General features: G+C 43.2%; 1 protein-coding gene across 5 annotated transcripts in view; it reads right to left on the bottom strand.

The window, feature by feature from the left end:
* LOC135216327 (uncharacterized) overlaps positions 1-26,597 on the bottom strand; it is a 314,243-nt gene that overhangs the window by 21,037 nt on the left and 266,609 nt on the right. For 4 of the 5 annotated variants that reach the window (XM_064251505.1, XM_064251506.1, XM_064251507.1 and 1 more), the window contains one exon: positions 1,035-1,988. In XM_064251505.1, the coding sequence (XP_064107575.1) occupies positions 1,035-1,988 (954 nt within the window). Of the gene's footprint in view, positions 1-1,034; positions 1,989-8,505; positions 8,716-26,597 lie in introns of all 5 variants that reach the window. The other variant, XM_064251509.1, reaches the window with a different exon arrangement.

Raw genomic sequence — 26,597 nt, 5'->3', positions numbered from 1 at the left:
GTGAGAGTCAAGTTAATAATGTAAAACAATATTTTTTACAGCTCAACAATGATAAGCATATACTTTTTTATTTAAAAAACTTGTCTTAAATCAGGTATTGGGCACAGCAACATAATTTTTTAAAAACTTCTTATTCCATACACTTTAAAAATGAACCTAAAACCATGACTTCCTGGGGGAAAAAATATAGTGTGGGTGATAAAAAATTTGACCGTAAGCCAACCCCCCCCAAAAAATGTAAAAATTTATTAAAAACTCAATAGCAAGAAAGATCTAACCTAAATATTTAATTTGATGTACTATAACAGTAATACAATGCACCACTTTACTTGGTAGTAATCCAAAATTAACTCTGATCGCTAATTAGTACTCAACACTAATGTTGGGTGGGTCAGACTACTTTCGCACTACACGCCTCATATGCAGAGATTTAGCCCCAAGGTACCCTCTTAAGTGGGTTATATACCAGTCTTCATCACCTTATTTCCTTATTGAAAGGGAAAGACACCTGAGCTGTCTGTTTAATTGAGGAGACACCTAATAGGGAAAACTTCACAATTCTATACACCTCTAGATAATAAGGAGGACTTTGTCATGCACAATCATCACAAATATAACTAAAGTTGGACACTTAAATGGGCAATATAATAAATAATGAGAGCCAATTAACAGCAGCTTATTTTAGACAAGGCAAAAGAAAAAAGAACATAAAAGTTTACATGAAGAGAAATCTTCTGAGGCAATGAGAAAAATTAAAAGTTCTGACAAGCAGAGAAGGTCTAACATGAAATAAATGGAGAGAGAGAGAGCAAAGTTCAGTCATGTCACCTGGGTTAGTATGTGGGAAAAAGCATGGAAGGCCTTTAAGTGGTGCTTAAGGGTATAAAGTACTACTGTAGTATGTTCCCAGTTTCAATCAATTCTCAAATGTCCTATGAATACAGTTCTATACCAGAGGTTTGGACATGAAAAGGTTACTTATAGCTTCCACACAAAATTTTGAATGATTGTCCTGTGCATAATTGAACACTTACCTTCAGAAGTTTTGATAAAACTTCATATTTATGTAGAGAGTTCAGGCCAGCGAGGTTCAATTTATAATCAAGCCTTATAACAGGCAAATACTTCAAGTCCATAAATTCTTTCACAAAGATGTAAGTGTTATCAACATTAATTTTTTGTGCTTCGATTTCATCAACAATTCCTTTTCTGTTATCACTGGCATCCATAGAATGAACTTGACTATTTCTGTCCATGTCTTGTAGTAGCTTAGCAGAACTGACATCATAACCTGCTAGTTTCTTATTCTTGAAGCAGTTTTGAGTAAACTGGTAACTGTAATGGCCATAACCTGAATTACTTGCAAAACATCGGCCAAGGTTTCTAGCACTACAATGATAAAAGGGGACAGGACTGGAATTAACTGCAAATGATGAAACTAATTCTGCACAAAACGTTCTTGGCACTGTCAGCAACAAAATGATTTCATCAAGTGCATTTAGTTCAGAGGAGACTTTTATATTTCTTTTCTGTTTATAATGAACACTGGAGTAACTGTCAAAATTTTCAATCATTAAATTATCCTTAAACTTATTTTTCCTTTTCAGTAGATTTCTAAGATCTGTATTTTTTTCATATTCTGATCTTGGGAAGGAAACACTTTTAGAAACACTTTGATAAGGTCTTTCAAACTCTTTACTTTCAAGAAATCTCCTCAAGTCAGACTTCATTAATTTCCTTCCATGGTCTCTTTCAAGTTGCATTACACCTTTCTGCTGAACTTGCAAAACAATGTCCTCGAGCTTCTTATCATATAGACCTCTGTTGAAGGGAAGATCTAGTTCAAACAATATTCCTAGTAGTAGTAATGCACAGTAGATGACCAGCAACTGAACAGGGTGAAACTGAGAGCATCCCATTATTCTTAAGTCCGAACACTTCAAACACAAGTTCCTAACTAGTACATATATTGCACTACAAACACGAAACTGAAAGCAAAGAAAAAAAGTATAAAATTACTTACTATACATGCACATAATAAAAGTATGAACATATGTAATACAGTTCCATTTACCAATTCCAGATTATGAGCTACTATAATATCTACTATGTACAGTAATATGTACTATGTACACTTTAAATATTAATTAAATCACTTTCATGTATAACACCAATACAGTACTGTAATAAGGTTATGTATGGAAAATTAACATAGATTTCATAATATGCAAACTATAAATGCCACAAAAAGAATGCATGACAGAGAGAGATTCGTGTCAGGATTACTAAGGTTGCCAAAGAAGGAGCAATTAATAGTACTTAAATATAACTAGAGAAACCATTATTCCTTCACCACTTAACACCATACATATCCAGCCAGTGAGTGTACTTCTGATTTTATAGTGCAATCACATTTTTATGACACTAAATTCATTATCAAAGTAAAGGAAGTAAAACCAGACAGCCAACCATTCTCTTCACTGAATTGCCTGTCCATGAATGCCTACCAATCCAGTGGATTCTGGGTCCAGTGGAATTAATGCAACCACCACAGGTCTTAAGCAGAATGTGTCATGGGTTTGTGTGGAACATCCTTCTCAAACAGAATGAAGTAGAGATGATCTGCCATGCATTCATTACCTGAACCTCGGAAGATTTCTTCATGAATACGAAGATGGTGTGATACCTTGGACTTCATGGGCTCTCTCTCTCACATGGTAGAAAGTGGGTCAACTGATAAGGCTATTACTTGGGCATCAGCACCACTGAGAGACCAATCAAATTGTCTTAAAATGATCACAGGGCCAAAAACTCTGTCTTCTCCTTCAAGGCATTGTTGTGCAGATGAAGGTTGTCTCTGGTACACACTCAAAGCAACTTGGTCTTCCCCTACCATTCATTTAATGTGCACAAGAATAAAAACACTTTTGGAAGTTTCGGGGAGTCCAGGGGAACTACCATAAGGATGTTCCCATTGTTAACCAATCATACAAGATGATCCATCACTTAGTGCCTGCGATGTAATGATGAGGAATCTGAGATGGGAGACCACTAGTACTTTAGATATGAATGAAGGGAAAACACATGGAATAGTAAATGAAGCATGGGTTTCTCCAACGACAATTGTTCCAGTCATGACACATTTACTTGCCTCAGCTTACTGATCCAAGAATTTACAGACAAAACTCTTTCTTTAACTCTTCAGTTGGACACCATTATGTACAAAGCCAACAGACTGTAAACCCAAGAGGCCTCCAAAGGGATATCAGCCTGCAGAGAGAGACAAGTTGTAGAAAAAGGTGATAAATATATAAATACTGTACAAAAGAAGAAAAAGTAAAACGGATATGCCTCAATTCAGGAGACATCAGCAAAAAGCAGAATGGATTTGCTTCTTGGTTTAACATTTGGAGATCAGAGGAACCCACAATCTCACATTTAGATCTGAAGGCCTTTGAACACAGCTTAAGTTCACTAATGACTCACCATACTGTTAGCACACAGACTTGAGCCAAGGGTTCAGTAATTTGTTTAGGTCAATATACAGCCATTCCATCAGCTCCTGCAAGGTGAAGTTTGCTTGAATAAACACAAGAGTGATGACCCACCACTTATGGGGAGCAAGATCTCCACACCCTTCTTATTAGCTCTCCCAGCTCTTTCACAGACAATCTGAGCTTAATTTCAAAGCTCAATGAAACTATGCCAAGAATATTTTGATTGATTATTCCTCCATAAATGATAACCTTTTGTTTTTCATGGTAGGCAAGTGTTACGGACTTGAGATTTGAGATTATGAAAAACTTAGAGAAGCTGGATATGATGAGTTGTACATTAGTAGGAAGGGTTTAGATTACCATCTTAAAACTGTTATGGAGGAAAGAATTCCTCCTAAAAAATGCAAGTTTTTTCTTAAAGATAAGCCATGGTTGAATGCTTCATGTTAAGCTTACCATCACAGCAAGCTTACTTGAAGCATTCAACCATGGCTTATCTTTAAGAAAAAACTTGCGTTTTTTAGGAGGAATTCTTTCCTCCATAACAGTTTTAAGATGGTAATCTAAACCCTTCCTACTAATGTACAACTCATCATATCCAGCTTCTCTAAGTTTTTCATAATCTCAAATCAAAGCTGAGAAGCCATCAACATCAATTCTGGTGTAACTGTGCCCCTGATAATGTCAGGGTAAACCAATCATCACGATAAATGCAGGTTTATCTTGTGAGAATGGGTTAAACTGACAACAAGGCGAACACTTAACACCTAGCCTGTTCAGTGTCAGTGTCCTCGCACAAGGATTTAAACTGAAACATGTTCCCATCTCAAATGAAGCAGGAGTACTTTCTAGAGTCCTCTTGGCTGGGTATCAGCAAATCTACAGAAATCACGAAGTCATCCTTTCTGATCAGACACCAAAATGGAGAATGATGTTTCCATCCTAAAACAAGTACGACAAACTCTTCCGAGGAGAACAGTATATATATGACCAGTTTCCAGCATTCTGATCGTTTCTCCACAAGGAAGATGCAACTGGAGAAGCATGGGTAACTGTATGCTACAATTCTAGCGCAAACTTCTCTAGCATAGCCCTTGCCCCTGCTGACCAGGCCTATGTTGAGCAATTTGAAAGGTAGGACAGAAACAGGATCTCTGCCCAAAAGCAAGATATACATGTCTCATCTTTAGGCACCAGGAGAGGGGGACTCATACCTCAGCTTCCCCTCCCCTTCTTCCCCTTACCTAGTTTGCCAACATGATGCAGTACTGATGTATGAGATTGGTAAATTATTTCTCCTGTAACCAACAGCCTCCTAAATTTTTCCTTGTCTCCTGTCAGTGGACAGTCCAAAGAAGGCAATGACTGCCAACACATTCACCCACAGATTGGGCCACAATGATGCCTGGAGAAAAGGTTGTTTATCAGCTTCCAGTGCAATGAGTCACCCTACATGGGAAAAGTCTTGACATCCCCAGGTTTATATTACTTCTGCTGACAACCAAAGGCAGGTGAGAAGCATCAAGGAATGGCTAATAATAGAGTACACCTCCTCTGGCAACCAATGGCAACTTGAACAAATCATTGCACGGAGGATGTAAGCTGGGATGCAATGGACAGACAATATCAACTGCCAATGGGAATCCCTGGAAATCTTTGCCAAGGTTACTGCACTCACAAATGAGCAAAATAATTTTATGAAAATGCTTGTACAACTGTTTGTTGTGGCTAAAAAGAAATCTAGACCCCCAAAAGCAGCTGGGATGTACAGTAGGCTTAGAAGGTCCCACCACCATGGAAGAGGAAAAAGTTGCACCAAACTGATTCGGTGACAAGTTAAAAGAACAGAACAGAAAATAGATTTTAGGCCAAAGGCCAAGCACAGGGACCTATGAGGTTGCCATCCAGCACTGAAACAGACGAAGATTAATCGAACGAGTGCGCTTAGTAAGCACTAGGCACACAGGCGAATGTCATAAAGCCGAGGTAGCGCAGGCTCTGGCTGCATAGGTAAAGCATGCGCTGTCAAATGCCTTATAACCGAAGGTAGCGCAGGTGCTAGTGGCACAGATGATAGCTTCACAAGTAATGCATATGCAGGTGAAAGCAGCATAGTAGGAGCGCACACAGGAGACGCATAAAGCACAAGAGTCAAACCTCGTGCTCTGACCAACAGAAGAAATCTTCATAGAGGGAGACCATAGCTAGAGCAGTGAGACGCAACGACAATTGAAATTGCAGTGAAAGGCTCAAAACTGTGCTAGGTGCACAACTGCACATAGCCGACTGTGTGCCACACGTCTCTTGCATTGCTGATGAATCCCAAGAAACTTGGTTAGAGGAAGAACCTATACACACATCTCTAGAAAATACAGATTCTCTAACAAGTCCTAAACAGAGAATAATCATTATCATTATTCATTCTACTAACATCACCTGAAAGACAAGAAGAATCATTAACAAGATGTCCCGATGCCGCCAAGCTTAAATGTGGTGAAGAAAACAGGCTCCTTCTCTTTACTCGACCCGAGCCATCCCTCGACGAACAAATTCTACACTATTGTCAGGCCGACCAGAGAAGGAGGGAGCAATGGGGACAGATCCGCTCCATTCCGACAAGTTCTGGTTCTTTGTTGCTTCAGGCAGTGAGGGAGCAAGATAGGACATGCCAAGGACAAGACTAGTATTCAGGAGCGGGGGCACCGACCCTTCCTTTAACAAGGAGAACTAACCCAAAACCAATCAAGGCCCCAGGGAGGGTAAAGTCTATAAATATTCCGTGAAATTTCACTTAACTGATTTATCAAGCCCTTTAAACTCTTAACATCCGACTCCGTTCTATTAAATCATACTTCTGAATCAATTGGGAAGCTCTGGAAGGAGTAATAGAACAAAGAGAAGAAGAGGTCATAAAGGTAGGTACTAGATGGGGAAGGAGGCAAATCATGCACTCCCTTAGCACTAGCCGTGGCAAACTTTACCTCTTGCTCCTTTTGCTGCTTTTTCAAATGATCAGCCTCTCTTCCTTTACAATGTTTCACCAATTTTACCATAAATTAATTTGACCATCATTCACATAGTACTTGACAACAGTCATTTATATTATATACACTTTTCCTTGACATTTCACATATGTCATAAGGATCAGTGAAACTAGAATAAAGCCTAATATGACAACCTCTTACCTTACTGGTCCTTATTATCAGTACCATCCATATCCAAGAGAAAATTCAAGTAAATCTACAGACCAAGTCATCGACAGAAAACTATGCATAGATAACAATCTAACAATCTTCTACTGAAACTTGCGACAGAAGTAGACTGACTGGCTATCGGTATTTGTAACTATCGTTCCCCTTGTGTGGGGTAGGGGAGGTAGATGGATACTAACAGATATTTATAAATAACTGAGTGTTTTCATTTTACATATCAATCTTTCAAACTACCGCTGGCATGGAAGTAAAAGCTATATAATGGAGAGGTAAGGTTCATTTTTAAAAAAATGCATGAAACCAATAACATATAAGAAAAGAGAAACTGAAATCGCACTGAGAAGTATCAGTAACACACACATATTACATATTATTAGCTACTGGTGTTTCTTGACATTCAAAGTATTGGCATGTACACAGCTAAAACCTAAACACCTCAGAAAACAAGAACATTTGAATTCATGACTGCAAGTCTTTGGGACAATTATAGCAGTCATAAGATTGGTTTCGATGACAGAGATATTGTCAGACAATATAGATGCCACGCTTACTTCACTACAGTATATGATTATGGGCAATGCTACTTGAATTGCCAATTTCTAGGTTACAAAAGGAATTTTCTTAATATGGGAACTAATGCCACAACAAAGTTTTCAGTAGTATAAACAATGTAGGGAGGTAACCATTTAAGTAGCATTGCCCATAATCACGTATACTCACAAAGGACACTGCATTCATAAAAAAGCCCAATGATGTCTCAGAAGTGATTCTTCAACATGAACTGTATGGGTTTTTAAATGAGAACAACCCTTGAGTCCCACCATATCTTGCAAAATAATTTTTTCCCGCTCCCAAAAGAGGAGGTAGACCCCTCCAACCTGCCTCGGTGAATATTCATGGGACTGTTGACTTGAGCAATCATACCTACTGGTTCTGATTACCAAACCACAAGATGAGGTTGGCTTGTGAAAAGAACGAACACATTCCAAACCATGGCCAAACTTCCTGAAGACTTTCGAACGATCATCCAAAGCTGAACTGGTAGAAGCTATGAGTAAATTATCATCAGTGCTACAGTCCACCCGCACATTAGTAGTCCGAGACTCTGAAGCTCTGAAATTGTCCAATCACACTCATGCAGGTCACCTTGATACCCAAAGTTGTTGTAAGGCGACAACCTGCTATGCATGAATCCTATGTCTCCATGAGATGTGTGCAAAACAAGAAGGTAACACTGATATTGTTCCCATGCACTTTCAAAGAATTATGCCATAGAGAAGAGTTTGGGGCAACCGGCAAGTCTCAAAAAGGCAGAGGGATACTCAAATCTCACAAAAGCAGAGGGATACTCAAATCTCACAAAAGCAGAGGGATACTCAAATCTCACAAAGGCAGAGAGATACTGGGTCACACAGTAAAGATAACCCTCTTGTGACAAGTCTTTGAAAGCTTACTATATACTCCTTATGAGAGAAAACTACTTCTCCTTATGAGAGGAAGAAGGGGCAGAAGAAAAGGTGTAAGACGTCAAGGATGACAAAGAAGAAGAGAAGGGTACCGAGAAGGGCATGTCTGCATTTCTTCATCCGACTTCTAACTCAAGCCTTACTTTCTCCAGCTAGCCTACATCAGAAGGCGAGGTCAAGTCTGGTAGACAGGAAACAAGTACATACATACTATTTATCACCTGTGCATGACACTTAATGGGTTATGACAACACAACAGTGGAAGAAGGCTCAATCGCAATTAGCTTCTCCATGACAACAGCCAAGACATGAGGAACAGTGGGCCCTTACCTGAAGCTAAGCAGTCCAGGGACATGGCAAAGGAAGGGTTTCCTGGAATACACAGAGAAGACCACATCCTTTTCAGATAGTACTTGTAACAAATCTGTGAAGATGGGTCTAGCTGATGAAGTAGGAATGGTGTGGTGGCCATATATTGTTCTGCTGTGATGGACTGGATCACTTGCATGGAATGTTTGGTTGCATTGTCATAAAAGTGAACTGGAAAAGAAAACCAAGTGAACAGGTGTTGTAAGCACCTTTAAGAGATTGGTACCAGATTGTTGGTAAACTGAGTGTGCAGTCTGGTGTAGCAGTGCTTGTAAATAAGCTTAAGTGAACTCTTGTCTGGCTATTTTGATGCAACGGTTGACAATTCTTGAGGTGTTAACAGGCAGAAAGTGTCGGAGTGTTATATCAGATAGCCGACAGTTTGCTGGTAGTGCTTGTACTTCTGATTTCATATACTGAACTAAGCTATCATAAAAGTGCTGTCCAAATGAATACTGGTAACACAATTGCAAATCACTATAACAAAAATGTATCGTATATCCAAACTAGACATCAATTTATGTAAAGTCTGACTTGAAATATATGCCTGTGATTAGGCCTAAATATATGCCTGTGATTAGGCCTGACTTGATATCAGAATAAGATTGTGGTGAAATTTTTTGTCACAGTATAGGGTGTTTTAGCAAGCTGGGTGATAAGATAAAACAGTCTGAGTTTGGTTATTCAGATTAAGAAAATGATATTTTTATTTTAAGATAAATTTTTAAATATAGTACTTACCTGGCAGTTATATACATAGCTATATTCTCTGACGTCGTGACGTCACGACAGACTTTTCGAAACTCGCGGCAATCGCCGACCATCGGTCAGGTAATCGTTACCTGTACGCCCTCTAGATAGTTACCTGGAAACCCCATATTTTCTCGCCCTCTAGTCTCTTGAGGGGAGGTGGGTGGGTTTCTAATTGTATATAACTGCCAGGTAAGTATATTTAAAAATTTATCTTAAAATAAAAATATCATTTTTAAATATGTAACTGACCTGGCAGTTATATACATAGCTGATTGACACCTTTGGAGGAGGGTCAGAGACAGCAACATCGTTGTAAGGTAACTACTTGATAGGTAACTAAAGATTCTTACCTGCTAAGGAAGCTGACTTGACGAGTTCTGCCTCTTTAGTCTGCTCTCCTTAGGAGCTCCAGCTAAGGGATGTGACCTGTGCAGCTGATGAGCTCAAAGGGGTTTGTCGACGGGACGTGACCTCTATGCGACAAAACCACCTATGCCCTTGACATGGGCTAAAACAGGCAAAGACCACCTAACCATCCAATCCTTGCATACAAGAGATTGAAAAGACACACATATACACTAGACTGTTGAAGGTTTCCCCTAACCTTCAACAGACAACCATAAAAATAACATCAAGGGTCTAACATGTAGGATTAGAGGTATCAACTCCTTCACCCAACACCGAGCCAGTGGCTACAAACGGTCCAAGGGTTCTGCAGTTTTCATATACCGTTTCTATTTGTTTCAGATAAAAAGAAGAAAATACGGAGCTGCTCCTCCAGTATGTCGCGTCTAAAATGGCTGTTTAAGGGACTGATTCTTTCTAAACGCCATTGACGTCGAGACTGCTCGCACTTCATGGGCCTTTACCTTTAAAGCCTTGTAAAGCGTTTCATTGCACTCCGTGTGAGCTTCTTGAATCACACTTCTAATAAAGAAGGCTAAAGTGTTCTTTGACATAGGCCTTTTGGGATCTTTAACGGAACACCATAAGTTGTCAAAAGTCCCTCTAACGTCCTTGCACCTGTGCAGATAACACTGTAATGCTCTTACCGGACAAAGAGTTCTTTCACGTTCCTGACCTGCAAAATCTCCAAGGCTGGGAATCGTAAAAGACCTAGGCCAAGGATTGGAAGGAGTTTCATTCTTGGCTAAGAAACCTAAAGTGGTTGAACAAACCGCTTTAGATCTACTAATTCCTACTCTTTGTCCATAGCTTGAATCTCGCTTACTCTCCTTGCAGTAGCGAGAGCGACTAGAAAAAGTGTCTTCCTGGTTAAATTCCTGAACGAGCTCTCCTGGATCGGCTCAAACTTGTCAGACATTAAAAACCTTAGTACTACGTCCAGATTCCATCCTGGTAGTTGTTCAGTCTTTTGTTTCGTAGTATCAAAAGATCTAATTAAGTCGTGAAGATCTTGATTCCTAGACAAGTCCAGTCCTCTATGTCTAAAGACTGACGCCAGCATGCTCCTGTATCCCTTAATTGTAGTAGTGGCTAGACCTACTTTAAGTTTTAAGTGAAGAAGGAAGTCTGCGATCTGGCTCACAGATGTGTTGGACGAGGACACCTTCTTCTCCTTACACCAGTTTCTAAATATCTCCCACTTCGACTGGTAGACGTTGATGGTCGAAGCCCTTCTTGATCTGGCGATAGCTTTAGCTGCCTCTCGCGAAAAGCCTCTAGCTCTAAGGAGCTTTTCGACAGTCGAAAGGCAGTTAGCTGAAGAGCGCGGGTATTCCTGTGATACCGTTTGAAGTGGGGCTGTCTGAGCAGATCTGGAAGCAACGGAAGGGTTCTTGGAACTTCCACTAGCCACTGCAACATCTCTGCGAACCAGTCTCGCGTCGGCCAGTACGGGGCTATCAGGGTCATTCTGCTTCCTTCGGACTGCGCGAACTTCTTTAATACTTTGTGTATCACTTTGAAGGGAGGGAAGACGTACAGATCCAGTCCTTCCCAGTTCATGAGGAACGCGTCTACTGCTACCGCTTGTGGATCCGGCACCGGTGAGCAGAACGTCTGCATCCTCCTTGTCTTGTTGGTTGCAAACAAGTCTATGGAAGGTTGCCCCCATAACCTCCAAAGTAATTCGCATACCTCTAACTTGAGAGTCCATTCTGTTGGCAGGACCTGATTTCTCCGGCTCAAGAGGTCCGCTCTGACATTTAATTCTCCTTGTACAAATCTCGTTTGGAGGACGATATTTCTGTCCTTTGCCCATAGCAACAGATTCTTGGCTGTCTCGTTCAGAGAAAACGAGTGGGTGCCTCCTTGTTTCCTGACATACGCTAGAGCAGTCACGTTGTCCATGCTTATTTCCACTACTTTGCCTGCCACACATTCCTCGAATGCCTGAAGAGCTAGAAAAGCTGCCATCAGCTCTTTCTTGTTGATATGCCAATTTCTTTCGGTTTCGCTCCATCTTCCCGAAATTTCCCTGTTCCCCAGAGTCGCTCCCCAGCCTAGGTCTGATGCGTCTGAGAACAGTATTAGCTGTGGATTCAATTGTTGAAGTGAAACTCCTTCTCCCAGCTTCGCTGGATCCAGCCACCAAATCAAGTCTTTCTTGACCTCTGCTGAAATTGGGAAGGTGTCTGAAAGCCTTTGTTCCTTCCTTTTCCAATTTCTGTTGAGGTAAAATTGCAGAGGTCTGAGATGCAGTCTTCCCAGTGAGACGAACTGTTCGATCGAGGAAATGGTCCCCAAACGACTCATCCATTCCCTCGCCGAACATTGTTGTCTCCCCAGGAATTCCTGCACCCGATTCAGGCATCGGTCTTGTCTCTCCTGGGAGGGAGAAGCCCGAAAATCCTGAGAGTTCATCAGAACTCCTAAATAAATGATCGAGCGAGAGGGCTCCAGGTTAGACTTTTCCAGGTTCACCACTAGCCCTAGTTCCCGTACTAGGTTCAGGGTTATTTTCATATCCTCCAGACACTGTTTCTTGGAGTTGGCCCTGAGAAGCCAATCGTCCAGATAAAGAGAAATGCGGATCCCCCCTTCGTGTAGCCATTTGGCTACATTCGCCATAATAGCTGTGAATATTTGTGGCGCTGTGCTGAGCCCGAAGCAAAGAGCCCTGAACTGGAATACTCTTCCTTCGAATAAGAACCTGATGTACTTCCGAGAGCTTGGGTGGATGGGGACATGAAAATAAGCGTCCTGTAGGTCTAATGAGACCATCCAATCTCCCGGTCTCAACGCCGATAGCACTGATTGCGTTGTCTCCATCGTGAATTTCGTCTTCACGACGAAGGCGTTTAGAGCACTGACATCCAGAACGGGTCTCCATCCTCCCGAGCTCTTGGGTACCAAAAACAGTCGATTGTAGAATCCCGGATTTTCTTGGGGTGAAACAGGTTCTATCGCCTTTTTTAAGAGCATAAGCTCTACTTGTTCTTTTAACGCGAATCTCTTGCTGCTGTCCTTGTAATTCGCTGTTAAGTCGAGGGGATCTAAAACTATGGGAGGTTTGGCGTAAAAAGGGATCTTGTAGCCCTCCCTTAGTATCTGAAGGGTCCAGTTGTCCGCCCCTCTCTCTCTCCAGGCTTCCCAAAACAAAGAAAGCCTGGCTCCTATTTGTGTCTGAAGGACTGTCTGATCATGGCCTCCTTTTGGAAGGAAGCTTGCCACCTTTTCTGGAGGGCTTCCTAGAAGTTCCGACTCCCTCCGGGGCTGTTTTTCCTCGAAAAAAACTGTTGTGGTGTTTCTCCTCTCTCGCTCTCTTGGTCGCAAACGAAGAAGGCAAAACCCCACTGGCTGCCTTCGATATTAGGTCCTGTGTGGTCTTCTGAGTCAATGAAGTGGCAATATCTCTAATAATCTCTTGTGGAAAAAGAAATTTCGCAAAGGGGGCAAACAAAAGCTCTGCTCTTTGTACCTGTGTGACCCCTTTAGCTGTAAAGGAGCAGAGAAGGGACCTTTTCTTCACGATTCCTGCCGTGAAAATCGCTGCCACTTCATTAGTTCCGTCACGTAAAGCCTTGTCCATACAAGACATCACACTCAGAAGGTTAGAAATGTCCGTTGAATCCTTCTCTTCCACTTTCTTGGCAAGAGCACTCAGAGACCAATCTAGAAAGTTCAGGACCTCAAACACTCTAAACACGCCCTTCAGTAAATGATCGAACTCTTGCATCGACCACATCACCTTCGCTGCTGATAAGGCGTGTCTACGATTGGCATCGACGATACTGGAGAAGTCTGCCTGAGAGGAGGCAGGTACTCCCAGGCCCAGAACTTCCCCAGTCTCGTACCAAACGCTGGATTTCGAAGCCAATCTTGCAGGAGGAAAAACGAAAGCAGTTTTGCCTCGCTCCTCTTTTTCTCTTTCATCCAGTCGTTCATCTTCGCAAGCACTTTCTTGGCCGAAATGGAAAGAACCATCTTAGTAAAGGCAGTCTTATTCTGGGTTCTTCCACAAAGGAACTGAGACAGGGGAGAACGAGGTGCTGCGGGCTTGAAATCCGTTTCAAAAAGCTCTTGAAACAGAAGCATAAGAGTCTTATAGTCGAAAGAGGAAACTTGTTCTTTCGTCTCCTCTTCCGAAACTACCTCCAACATCTCCGAAGGTCTCTCTCTGTCTCGTTCCGCATCGGATGATGTAGTTAAAGCCAAAGCCGGAGCGTCATTGGTCTCGATGCATTCCTTGGCACCAGAAACCGCCGAGGCGTCATGCTTACGAGCGTCGGCGTCACGTCCTTCTCTCTCACGCGCGCTGGCGTCACGCTCTTTGCTCTTACGAGCGCTGGCGTCACGCTCTTTGCTCTTACGCGCGCTGGCGTCACGCTCGGAAGCGTCATGTCCGAGTAAATCGGAAGTGTCCTGGTTGTCTGTGTTCTTCTTGGCATTGACGCTTCGCGAAGTCTTCATCACTCCCGGGGCGTCAGACTGACGCTTGGGTTCTTGCAGCTTTTCCATACGTACAGACAGCTGCTGTTGCATATCTTGCAGCATATTCTTGGCTTCATTGTCTCTCGAGGGAGAGGGTAACTCGTCAGGTTCGCCCACACGAACCGCAGCCAGAGGAGTCGATCCTTCTAAGGCTTCCTGAGGACGCTTGGTAGGAAGCTTCCTAGGTAAATCCTCCCAAGTAGCAGGAGGAAGAGGAGCGTGCATCGAAAGCGCTGTCTTGCTCTGTTTAGCTGGCGAGGCTTTCCGATGACGAAAACTTCTCCGGAGAACTCCAGTGACTGCAGCCCGGCAGTTGCTCATCTGATGAGACCTCACAAACACGAGGTAATTTCCTCTTGAGAGGACGAGAGGAAGTAGAGTGTCGCCACCCATCCTGCGACGCGGGGAGACGTCATCGGATGACGAACCAAACACACTCGACGCGCCTTTTCTACGGCTGTCTGAAGCAACCTTGGAAGCGTCAGCAGTTTTGTTTGAGGGCACGCCCGACCGGATACTAGAGCCTCTCGCCTCCCTTAGACTTTCGACTTTACGTCTCCCATGGGTCCGGGAGCTTGTAAGAGGTCTGGGTCTAGGAGCGCGACAGGACCGATCGGACGCACCCTCCACTACACTGTCACTAACACTAAACTTATCACTTACACTGACTTTAGCACCTGCACTTAAAGCACTTACGACAGTCCAAGTGCGATTGCCCTGCTCAGTAAGAGAGGCAATCTGTTGTCCCATTTTTTCAAGCACCGCTTGAATACCTGCAAAGGTTGAGTCCTTCGCCCCCGACTCGGAGACAGGTTCGGGAGCTGATACTTCTACTAAATTACGCTCAGAAGGAGCAGGGGAAGGAACTATGGGATTATCTACCACTTCCTGATTCGTTGATGAACGGGAAAGGGAACTCTTAGTTCTTCTAATTCTATCTCTCTTGAGCTTACGGACATACTTGTCCAACTCCTTCCACTCCTTATCATCCAAAATCAAGCACTCATCACATCGTTATTCTCCAAAAGCGCAATTCTACCCCTACAATTCACACAAAGTGTGTGGGGATCAAGAGAAGCTTTGGGAATTCTAACCCTACACCCCCCTTTACAGCAGACTCTATACACAACTCCCGAGTCCGACATTGTTAATTGAGTAATCCAAAAACAAATCCAAAATCAATCCAAGTCAACAACAGCGAAAGCCAATAAAATACTTCACCCAAAGATGAAATACTCTAGCGAGTACGAAAACCTATCGAGGAGCCCACAACAACGAAGTTGCCGGCTTGGGCGACAGAAAAAATATGGGGTTTCCAGGTAACTATCTAGAGGGCGTACAGGTAACGATCACCTGACCGATGGTCGGCGATTGCCGCGAGTTTCGAAAAGTCTGTCGTGACGTCACGACGTCAGAGAATATAGCTATGTATATAACTGCCAGGTCAGTTACATATTTAAAAATGATATTGTTATTATACAATAAAGTTTTGTACATACTTACCTGGCAGATATATACATAGCATACGACTCTGACGTCACGACAGAAAATTCAAAACTCGCGGCACACGCTACAGGTAGGTCAGGTGATCTACCTTACCCGCCGCTGGGTGGCAGGTGTAAGAACCAACCCCCCTTTCCAGCCAGATTTTTCTCTTCCACCTGTCTCCTGAGGGGAGGCTGGGAGGGCCATCAATCGTATATATCTGCCAGGTAAGTATGTACAAAACTTTATTGTATACTAACAATATCATTTTTGTACATGAACTTCCCTGCCAGATATATACATAGCTGATTGACACCCTTGGTGGAGGGAGAGAGACTTATAAGTCCAGAGAAAGGGGAAATAACATATGTTAAAGTAGTAAATACCCTTGGTTCTTACCTGATTTAGGCAGAAGACTTCATAGTTACTGTCTACAAGTCTGCGTTGCCTGAAGAGTTACAGCGAGGGCGTGACCTACAGCTGAAAAACTCTTTGGGTCTACCAATGGGAACTGACTCCGCTTACTTGGTAGAATCCAGTTAGGGTCTGGTCAACGGGGATCAACCCACTTAAATGACAGAGCCTGTCCACTACCATTGCAAGTATCTTCAAGCACAAAACGATCACCTAACCAAAACACAAATGTTAACACTACGAAAGAAGGAGATGCCTCCTGCATCCTCCTTCCCACAATCAAAAAACACAATAGAAATACAATAAGGGAAAATATTTAAAAAGGATATGCTTCAGCTCCCTGCCCCAGCACTGAATCCGCTGATAGGTACGGGCCTAACCCAAAGCACTTCTCATACGTAATTCTTACGTCTTTCAGGTAGTGGTTGGCAAAGACTGACTCACACCTCCAATACGTCGCCTTCATGAGGTTTTGTAAGGACATGTTCTTCTTGAAGGCCAAAGACGTAGAGATGGCCCTTACCTCATGCGCCTTGACTTTAAGAAGTCTAAACTGATCTTGGTCACAAGATGCGTGAGCTTCTTTGATAAGGTTCCTTATAAAGAATGACAGAGCATTCTTTGATAAGGGCCTACTAGGATCTCTTACGGAACACCATAGGATGTCTGAGTTAGCCCCAAGTTTTTTCTTCTCCTGGAGATAAAACTTTAAGCTCCTTACAGGGCAAAGGGTCCTCTCCTCTTCTACTCCAACTAGAGAGGATAAGCTTTTAATTTCGAAGCTCCTGGGCCAAGGTGAAGAGGGGTTTTCATTCTTGGCCAAGAAAGACGGGAGAAATGAACACAGCTAAGTCTCCTTGGAACCCAACATCTCCTTCCAAAGCTTGCAGTTCGTTTACTCTCTTAGCCGAAGCTAAAGCGCAGAGAAACAAGGTCTTCATAGTAAGATCTCTGAAGGAAGCTGAATGGAGAGGTTCGAATCTAGCGGATCTTAAAAACGATAGCACTACATCCAAGTTCCAGCTTGGTGTTAAACAAGAGTTCCTTTTAAAAGTCTCAAACGACTTGATTAAATCATGCAGATCGTTATCTTCAGAGATGTTTAATCCCCTGTGTCTGAACACAGAAGATAGCATACTTTTGTAGCCCTTAACCCTTTGATTACGCCTGGGATGAGATCTCACAGGTCCCCAGAACCCGGAGGTTTTCTGACGGGAGTCACCTGTAGTATGCTACCAGACGCACGAAAACGTAAACAATCATTGTAACAGCTCGTTTCTTTGTTGTTTTCCTACAAATTAACCTGTTTTAGTTTTATGATAATATTTTGACAGTAGTCATCGTAATATATATAATATGTAATTAGTAACATCACAAATAACAAACATTATCATATGTACTATATATCGGGGTTTACTGTTGCCAGAGGTATGAGTACTTCACTAATTGCGGACGAGACATTTTTTTTTTCTTTTTATTCATTTTGAATCCCCGAAACACATCTAAAGCACAGTTGAATATTAGTGTTAACAGTTATTTGCATATCCGCCAGAAAACTAATCATGAAAATATTGATCATTTTTATGTTTCCGCTTACAAAATTGAGATTTATTATTTTTGAGAGAGAGAGAGAGAGAGAGAGAGAGAGAGAGAGAGAGAGAGAGAGAGAGAGAGAGAGAGAGAGAGAGAGAGAGAGAGAGAGATTTACCAAGATACACACCCTCTAATTGTACAACAATAACTCCAATAGGCGTAATTACAATAATGGTTGTAAATGAGGACATCACTGATTATATATTAACCCCATTTCTGAATGATATTCATAGCAATAAAAAAGTAACCAGTCGACAAGAAAATACCATACGTAGTTTTAGAAATTATGATTTATGAACGCTTTGGAGCTCTTATATAAGACTAGCATGGAATTTGTCTTGTCTCGATTTTTAACCATTCAGACATACACTTAGACTTATAAAACTCTTGACTATGGGAGATTTACGAATATATTTAGTACTTTATGTCAATCATGCTTTATATTTTAACGATATAGAATAACTTCTAATAACTTATTATACATTCTTGGAAATAAATATGATATTGTTAAGATACAATAAAGTTTGTTCATACTTACCTGGCAGATATATATATAGCTGTATTCTCTGAAGTCCGACAGAATTTCTAAAACCTACGACACACGTAGTGGGAGTTAGGGTGGTTAGTACCCATTCCCGCCGCTGGGAGGCGGGTATCAGGAACCATTCCCATTTTCTATCAGATTTCTATCTCCACTGTCTCCTGAGGGGAGGTGGGTGGGTACTAAAATTATATATATCTGCCAAGGTAGTATGAACAAACTTTATTGTATCTTAACAATATAATTTTGTTCATGAAACTTACCTGTCAGATATATATATAGCTGAATCCCACCTTTGGCAGTGGGAGAGACAGAAAAAAGGATTTTAGAAAACATATAAATGTATATGATTGACATCTTGGTTCCTTACCTGTTAGCATAGCTGACTTCGTGATTACTGTCACCCAAAGCCTGCTTCTGCTTCACTAGGAGTTACCAACAACGTAGTGACCTATGTAGGTTGTGCGCTCTAGATGATCTGTCAACAGGGACGGGACCACAATGTGGACTAGACCATGACCATACTTGTTCCGAGGGCAACGAGGCAAAAACCACCACCTAAGTTAGCCTAACAACAAACTCCCATATACCAAAGGCTAAAGGAAGGGACGACTGTACTCGGCAGCCGACCCTACAACCATAAACATACAAATATTAAAAAACTCACTACCCTTTTCTATGGAAAGGATGAGTGCTACCTCCTGCCCCCAAAATAGTGTCTGCGCGACGTATGGTCCGAGAGAGTAACAGCTTTCATAGGTCGTTCTCACCTCCGTAGGTAGTGAGAGGCGAACACTGAGTTACTCTCCTCCAAAAAGTAGCACTTAAAATGTCTTTAAGAGCCATGTTTTTCTGAAAGGCTATTGAGGTCGAAATAGCCCTTACTTCGTGCGCGTTAACTTTAAGTATCTTCAAGTCACTGTCTTTGCAAGAAGCGTGCGCCTCTTTAATGGTGTTTCTTAAAAAGAATGCCAGTGCATTCTTGGACATGGGCATGTTTGGTCTCTTGACCGAACACCATAAGTTCTCTGCAGAACCTCGGCAATCCTTCGTTCTACGAATATACTCTCTAAGAGCCCTAACAGGACACAGGACTCTTTCTGGCTCTTGACAGTGATCTCTGCCATACCTTGATCTCAAAGTCTAGGCCACGGATTGGAAGGGTTTTCGTTTTGGCCAGAAACGACATATTCAAAAGAGCAGACTGCATTATGCCCTTTGAAACCGACGTGTTTGCTGATAGCCTGTATTTCGCTAAACTCTCTTCGCCGTCGCCAGAGCAGTTAGGAATACAGTTTTCTTCGTCAAATCTCGTAGAGACGAAGATGAAAGAGGTTCAAAACGATTTGACATCAAATATTTTAGGACCACATCCAGGTTCCACGAAGGTAGCTTCGGTAGTGGTACCTTGGTCGTCTCGAAAGATCTCAATAGATCATGGAGATCCTTATTGTTAGCGAGGTCAAGACCTCTATGGCGAAAAACTACAGATAGAACGCTTCTGTAGCCTTTAATAGTTGACACTGCCAACTTTAGATCTTGTTTCAGATAAAGCAAGAAGTCGGCGATCTGGCTCACAGAGGTAGTGGTAGAGGAACTCCCTTTTCTCTTACACCAACTTCTAAAGGCTGCCCACTTCGATTGGTAACCCGCGATTGATGATGGTCTCCTCGCGGTGGCGATAGCTTTAGCCACATGATTTCGAAAAACCTCTCGCTCTGGCCAACTTTTGGATAGTCTGAACGCAGTCAGACTCAGAGCGGAGAGGTTTTTGTGGTACCTCTCGAAGTGGGGCTGTTTGAGTAGATCTCTCCTTAACGGAAGAGATCTCGGATAATCCACTAGGTAGAACATCACCTCTGTGAACCAGATCGCTGCGGGCCAAAACCAAAAGGGGGCGATTAAGGTCAACCTCGTCCCCTCGATGCTGCAAATTTTCTCATCACCTCCCCCAGGATCTTGAAGGGGGGAAAAGCGTAGAGATCCAGGCCCGTCCAATCCCATAGAAGGGCGTCTACTGCTACTGCTCCCGGATCGAGAACAGGGGAGCAATACAGAGAAGTCTCGCCGTCCTTGATGTTGCGAAGATGTCCACTAAGGGGCATCCCCAAAGACCCCACAGTTCCTGGCATACTTCTTGATGAGAGTCCACTCTGTCGGCAATAAAACTGTCCTTGTCGACTGAGGAGATCTGCCCGGACGTTCTCGACTCCGGCAATGAATCTTGTCAATATTGTGACTTCTCTCTCCTTCGCCCAAAGCAGGATCTCTTTTGCTAGAGAAAACAGGGAGCGAGAGTGTGTTCTCCTTGTTTCTTCAAGTATGCCAGGGCTGTGGTGTTGTCCGAGTTGATCTGAACCACACGACGGGAGACTTTGTACTGGAAGAAAACTGGAGCGCTAATTGAACCGCTGCCAGCTCTTTGAAGTTGATATGCCAGGTTACCTGTTCCCCTCTCCAGGTACCTGACACTTCCTCCCACCCCCCCTAGAGTTGCTCCCACCCCACCCCGTGGATGACGCGTCGGAGAACAACACTAGGTCGGGTCTGAAGCTTGAGGGATACGCCCTCTGACAGCTTCCACGGATCGACGCCACCATCTAGATGGTTCTTCACCTCTTCCGAGATGTTTAACTTCATGTCGAAGTTGTCCTTTTCTGTCCAGCTGTCCGACAGAAAGAAACTGAAGAGGTCGGAGGTGTAGCCTCCCAGGGAAACAAACTTCTCCAGCGAGGAAATGGTCCCCAGCAGACTCATCCATTCCCTCACCGAGCATGAATCTTTCCCTAGAAAGGCTGACACTTTTTCTATGCCTTGTTGCTGACGTTCCTGGGACGGAAAAGCCCGAAAAGCCACTGAATCCATCTGAATCCCCAGATACACGATGGACTGTGTTTGGGGTCAGATGTGACTTCTCGAAGTTCACCAGAAGTCCAGGGACGCAGCTAAAGACAGAGTCATCTTCAAATCCTTCAGGCACCGGGTCTGCGAGGAGGCTCGTATGAGCCAGTCGTCTAGATAGAGCGAGATTCTGATGTTGGAAAGATGGAGCCACTCGCCACGTTCTTCATTAAGATGGTGAAGATAAAAAGGGGTGCCGTACTCAGTCCGAAACAAAGAGCCCTGAATTGAAAGACCTTCCCTTTCAATACGAACCGAAGGTACTTCATCGATTGGGGATGTATCGGGACGTTGAAGTGAAAGTAGGCGTCCTGGAGGTCGAGTGATACCATCCAATCTCCAGGTCTTAAGGCCCCAGAACTGACTGAGGTGGTATCCATCTTGAACCTCTGCTTCTCTATAAAGAGGTTTAGACGACTTACATCCAAGACGGGCCGCCCACCCTCCCGATTGTTTCGGTACAAGAAACAATATGTTGTAAAATAAAATCCTGGCGTTGCCAGGTCTAAAACAAAAATGTTCCACTGCTCTTTTCTCCGAGCATCTGCTCGAGCAGGTCGAAAAAGAATCTTTCGCTTTGTTAGCGGATAAGATGGGACAAGTCCCATGGGAGTGGAAGTCAACGGGGGCGGCTTTATGAAAGGGATCTTGTAACCCTTCTCTATGACGTCGAGAGACCAGGTGTCTGCCTCTCTTACTCTCCCAGGCTTCTACAAACAACTGCAGCCTGGCTCCTACCGGTGACTGAAGGCACGATCTCTCACTTCTTACCCCTAGACTTGGAAGGGGCTCTACCTCTAGGAAGGCTTCTTCCTCGAGGAGACGATCTAGCGGAAGTCCCTCCACGAAAGGGCTTGCTGCTTTCTAAACTGTTGCGTTCCAGACGACGTTGAAGGTCAGCCGGACGTCTCGAAGACTGAGCCAAACAGGTCTTGTGTGGCGGTTCTTTTCCTGCAGACTCACTGCCAGATCCTTCACCATAGCTTGGGGGAAGAGATGACTCGAGAAGGGAGCATACAAAAGTTCTGTCCTCTGAGCGGGAGAGACAGACTTAGCCGCGAAGTTGCAATAAAGCGACCTTTTAATTAACCCGAACCCCTGATGAAAAATGAGAGGCTAACTCCTCTGAGCCATCCCTGACGGCCTTGTCCATGCATGACAATACACTGGACAGCTCCCCCAAGCTGATCGAGTCTGGCTTACGAGATTGGTTGTCTAAGGCTCCAAGACACCAGTCTAAAAAGTTGAAAACTTCTAAGGGAACCTAAATAGTCCCTTCAAAAGATGGTCCAGTTCGGAAGTCGTCCAAGAAACCTTAGCCGATGCTAAAAGTGCCCTCCTTGAGGCATCACCACGCTGGCGAAATCACTTGAGCCGACGTAGGAACCTTCAATCCTAATTCCTCGCCTGTCTCATACCACATCCTGCCTTACCGCTAAGTCTAGACGGAGGCAGGGCGAAAGTAGTTCTTCCTTTGCTTTTCCTAGACTCCATCCAGGCTGTTTACCACCTCCGGAAAGCTCTTTTCGTAGATAACGACGTCTTCATCTTCACGAAACCTGGAGACTTACTTGTCTTCGACGACGAAAACTGAGAAGGAGGAGGAAGGAGGAGGCAGCTGGCTGAAAAGTATCGCCAAACGAAATCACGAAGTAGTCGTGCCAAAACTTGATAATCTGACGAGGCAGACGTAGCAGGTTGATCATCATCAACATCCTCCGAAGAACCGCTAAGTTCTCCTTCATTCCCTACCCGAGTGCAAGTCCGAAGGAAGAGGCAGAAGTCCTTAGCTCCAAGTCTCCTATCTGAACGATGAAAAGAAGACGAGGGGTAACGGATCCTTAACAGTAACAGGATCAGGAGTCACTTTTAGAGGCGAACGTGCCAAAGTTTAATCGGGAAACCACATCCGAGTGACAGCGAACTTCCACATTCGCGGCCACAGAGGTCTTACTAGAACGTCTACGAGCGTCCATCTGAGCGTCCAATGTAGCGTTCTCATCGAGCGTCCAAATCAGCGTCCAACCTAGCGTCCAGCGAAGCGTCCAACAAAGGAGCGTCCATCAAAGAGACTCTTGTTCTACCGTCCCGCGAAGCGTCCTTCCGAACGTCCAGCGAAGAAACTTGATCCACTGCCCGACGAACATAACGTTGAGCGTCAACACTGTCATGTCGAAGGAGGTGCAGAACGCAAATCGTCGTCAGCAGAAGCGTCGAAGTCGGAACGCCGAGCGTCCTCTCTACGGGAAGGGAGAGGAGCCTGCCAGAGAAATCTCTCTAACTTGGCGGCTCAACGTCACCTCTAGATGAACCTTGGGGAGCAAAAAACGACGTCTAGAGGGCGAAATATCAGAAGACGGGGACGAAAAAGGAGCCATTGGAGAAGACTGCTTAGATCTCTTGATAGGCAGTCTATCGTCTTTCCTTCGACGCGGACCGTCTCCTTCTGTTTCAGTAAAGCGTCCAGTTGCCGCTGCATCGCAATGATGATCTCCGTGAGATGTCTCCTTACGCGGAGACGAGCTGCGCTTGCGAGAAGGAGAGGGGCGAGGGGACGCCTTCTTCCTTCTCCCAGAAGGCAGCCTTGGCTCTAGAGCGTATCTGGGGCGCGGCGAGGGCGTCATCGTCGGATGACGTCCTATACTTCTTCTGGGGCGGAAAGGCTACGCTTTCTGGAGAAGAATGCCACTCAGACATAGCATGACGTGAAGCGTCCAGCTCTTGAAGAGTCTCTTCAGAGGTCGCGAATACGATCGGAGATCCACCCCGTTGCGCGGGGAGGACGCGTCGGAAGACGAGAAAAAACAATCCTTAAGGATACGTGCTCCGAGCACGCTCCTTAGCAGCCTGGGAAGCGTCCACAGGAATGCTGAAGGGACGCCAGATCGGTAGGGGGGTTACCCCGTAACCCTCCTTCGGCCTTCGACATGCCCTCTCCCTGAGTCCTGGGGAGTCCGGCAGAGGTCCCAAGCCTAGAGGCGCTATAGGGCCGATCTGACGCCCCCTCCACTTCACTAGGGCACTATCACGCACTATTTTGCCTGTTTTCAAGGGCAAGCACTTTAGATTCAAGCGTTCTTCAATGAATCTAGAATAAGCGAAAGGGCAATTACCCTCCGCAGACACCACTTGAGGGCCCGAAGGCAACACTACAAGGGAGGGTTAGGAGGACACAAATTCTAAAGGAGGGTTAGAAGGGGATACATTAATACCCTGTTTACTACCCGACTTACTCCTGGAGGAAGACCTCCTAATCCTATCACGTTCTTTAACTTCTTAACGTAGGATTCATAGTCTTCCATTGCAAATCATCTAAGCTTTCACATCATTACAGCGCAAATCAAATCTACACTCTTGCCCCCTACACCCTTTACACAATGTGTGAGGATCAACCAAGGCTTTTGGAAGCCTAACCTTGCATTCACTTTCGAGCACACTGGCGCTAGCAGAACTACATCCAGACATTTTTAAGGGAAAGGGCAAAAATCTAAGCCAAAATAAAAAAAAACAAAAAAAACAGTCCAAATTACGTATGCCAAGCTATCGATCCAATCAAAAAACCAAAAAGTCAAGAGGATACTCAAGCAATATGAAAAGTTTTCCAAAATCCTGAGGCGGAGGTGGTGTAAACAGGTGTTACGACACGGCGACAGAAGAAATCTGATAGAAAATGGGAATGGTTACTGATTACCGCCTCCCAGCGGCGGGAATGGGTACTAACCACCACCCTAACTCCCACTAACGTGTGTCGTAGGTTTTAGAAATTCTGTCGGACTTCAGAGAATACAGCTATATATATATCTGACAGGTAAGTTTCATGAACAAAAGGAATTTTATCTATTCAAGATTACATTTTTTTTAGGTGTATGTAGGAATCTTCTTAGATATTTACATTATTTGTTACACCATTATTCTAAGACTGCTATTTAGAAAAAATAACTATCTCCGACACTTCAAGGATAATGAGAATACCATTTCGTTACAAAGGGAAAGTGTAGAGTAGAGAGAGAGAGAGAGAGGAGAAGAGAGAGAGAATACCCAGTGTTACTTACCGGGAAAGTGTTTATGTGTGAGAGACGAGAGAGAGAGAGAGAGAGAGAGAGAGAGAGAGAGAGAGAGAGAAGAGAGAGAGAGAGAGAGAGAGAGAGAGAGAGAGAGAGAAGCTGCTGCCAAATAATAAATGAACACTAAGAAAAAAAATTTGAATATCTTTTTGTGGCCATATAAAAAAGGTAAATCATTTAAATGGGACCAGGTTAAATGAATAAAAGGAGGACATAATAATTTGTTCCCAGAGTCCTCTCCATCACCTGTGAAAATTATTCTAGCAGATTATACGTTTGCTGTCTACAAGTGGTGAATTTCTTTTGTTATTTTTGGCCTAAGCAGTAAAGGTATTGCGGAAAAAGGACTACTAGACATCCTAAAAATTGGTCTGTCGTCAGAAATTTCCCCAATGTTTTTATATTCATCTATTTCCTATTCGCCTTTAGTACCTTGTCTCCGTATTCCGAATGAGAAAAAGAGAAAAACAACCCCTAGGGCATGAAGCGATAGTCCTGGTCCCACACAAAAAAAAGGTACGCGCGCTGCATGGGTCCGTATAAGTACTCGCTCTTAGCCGGGATTATTCATAGCCTAAAGGAAGCCTTACAATAACACCCGGCCCCAAACGTTCCTGCGTTGCCTAATCACTTTTATCACAAGTGGAGGAAACTGAGTTAATTCTTACTGGAACAGTAAACAAAAAAAAAAAAAAAAAAACCAAAAAAAAAGGAAATTATATTACCCAAACACGCACGCACGCACAAAAAAAAACAAACACACACACAACACACACACACACACACACACCACACACATACACATACACATACACATACACATACACATATATATGGAGTATAGATTATATATTATAGTATATATATATATATATATATATACTATATATATATATATATATATATATATATATGATATAGTATATATATATATACTATATATATATTATATATATATATATATATATATATATATATATATATATATTATATATATATAGTATATAGATATATATATATATATAATATATATATATATACATACATATATATATATATATATATATATAGATATATATATATATATATATATAATATATATATATGTATGTATATAAGAATATGGACATTTGGTCGGTGACAATCGTAAATGCACTACGCATGTAGCAGGTGACGGTCGACGCAGGTAGTAGGTTTGAGATGCCGGAATCTTTTGATTGAAAATGACTCGGTTGTTGTTTTCTGCTCTCGTTTACCTGCCACCTGCGTTGAGTTTGTGATACCGGAACGCTGGAATACTACCTTGGGAATTGCGCCTGGGATTACCCTGTATCCCTCTGACAGATTCCAATTCATTGTTTGATATGATGATAGCGGTCAAAAGTCAGGGGAAGTGGAAATCGTAT

This window comes from Macrobrachium nipponense, chromosome 6 (genome assembly GCF_015104395.2).
Source record: "Macrobrachium nipponense isolate FS-2020 chromosome 6, ASM1510439v2, whole genome shotgun sequence".
In the NCBI taxonomy this organism is placed as follows: Eukaryota; Metazoa; Arthropoda; class Malacostraca; order Decapoda; family Palaemonidae; genus Macrobrachium; species Macrobrachium nipponense.
Note: the sequence above shows the minus strand (reverse complement) of the source record. Positions and strands in the feature narration are given on the sequence as shown.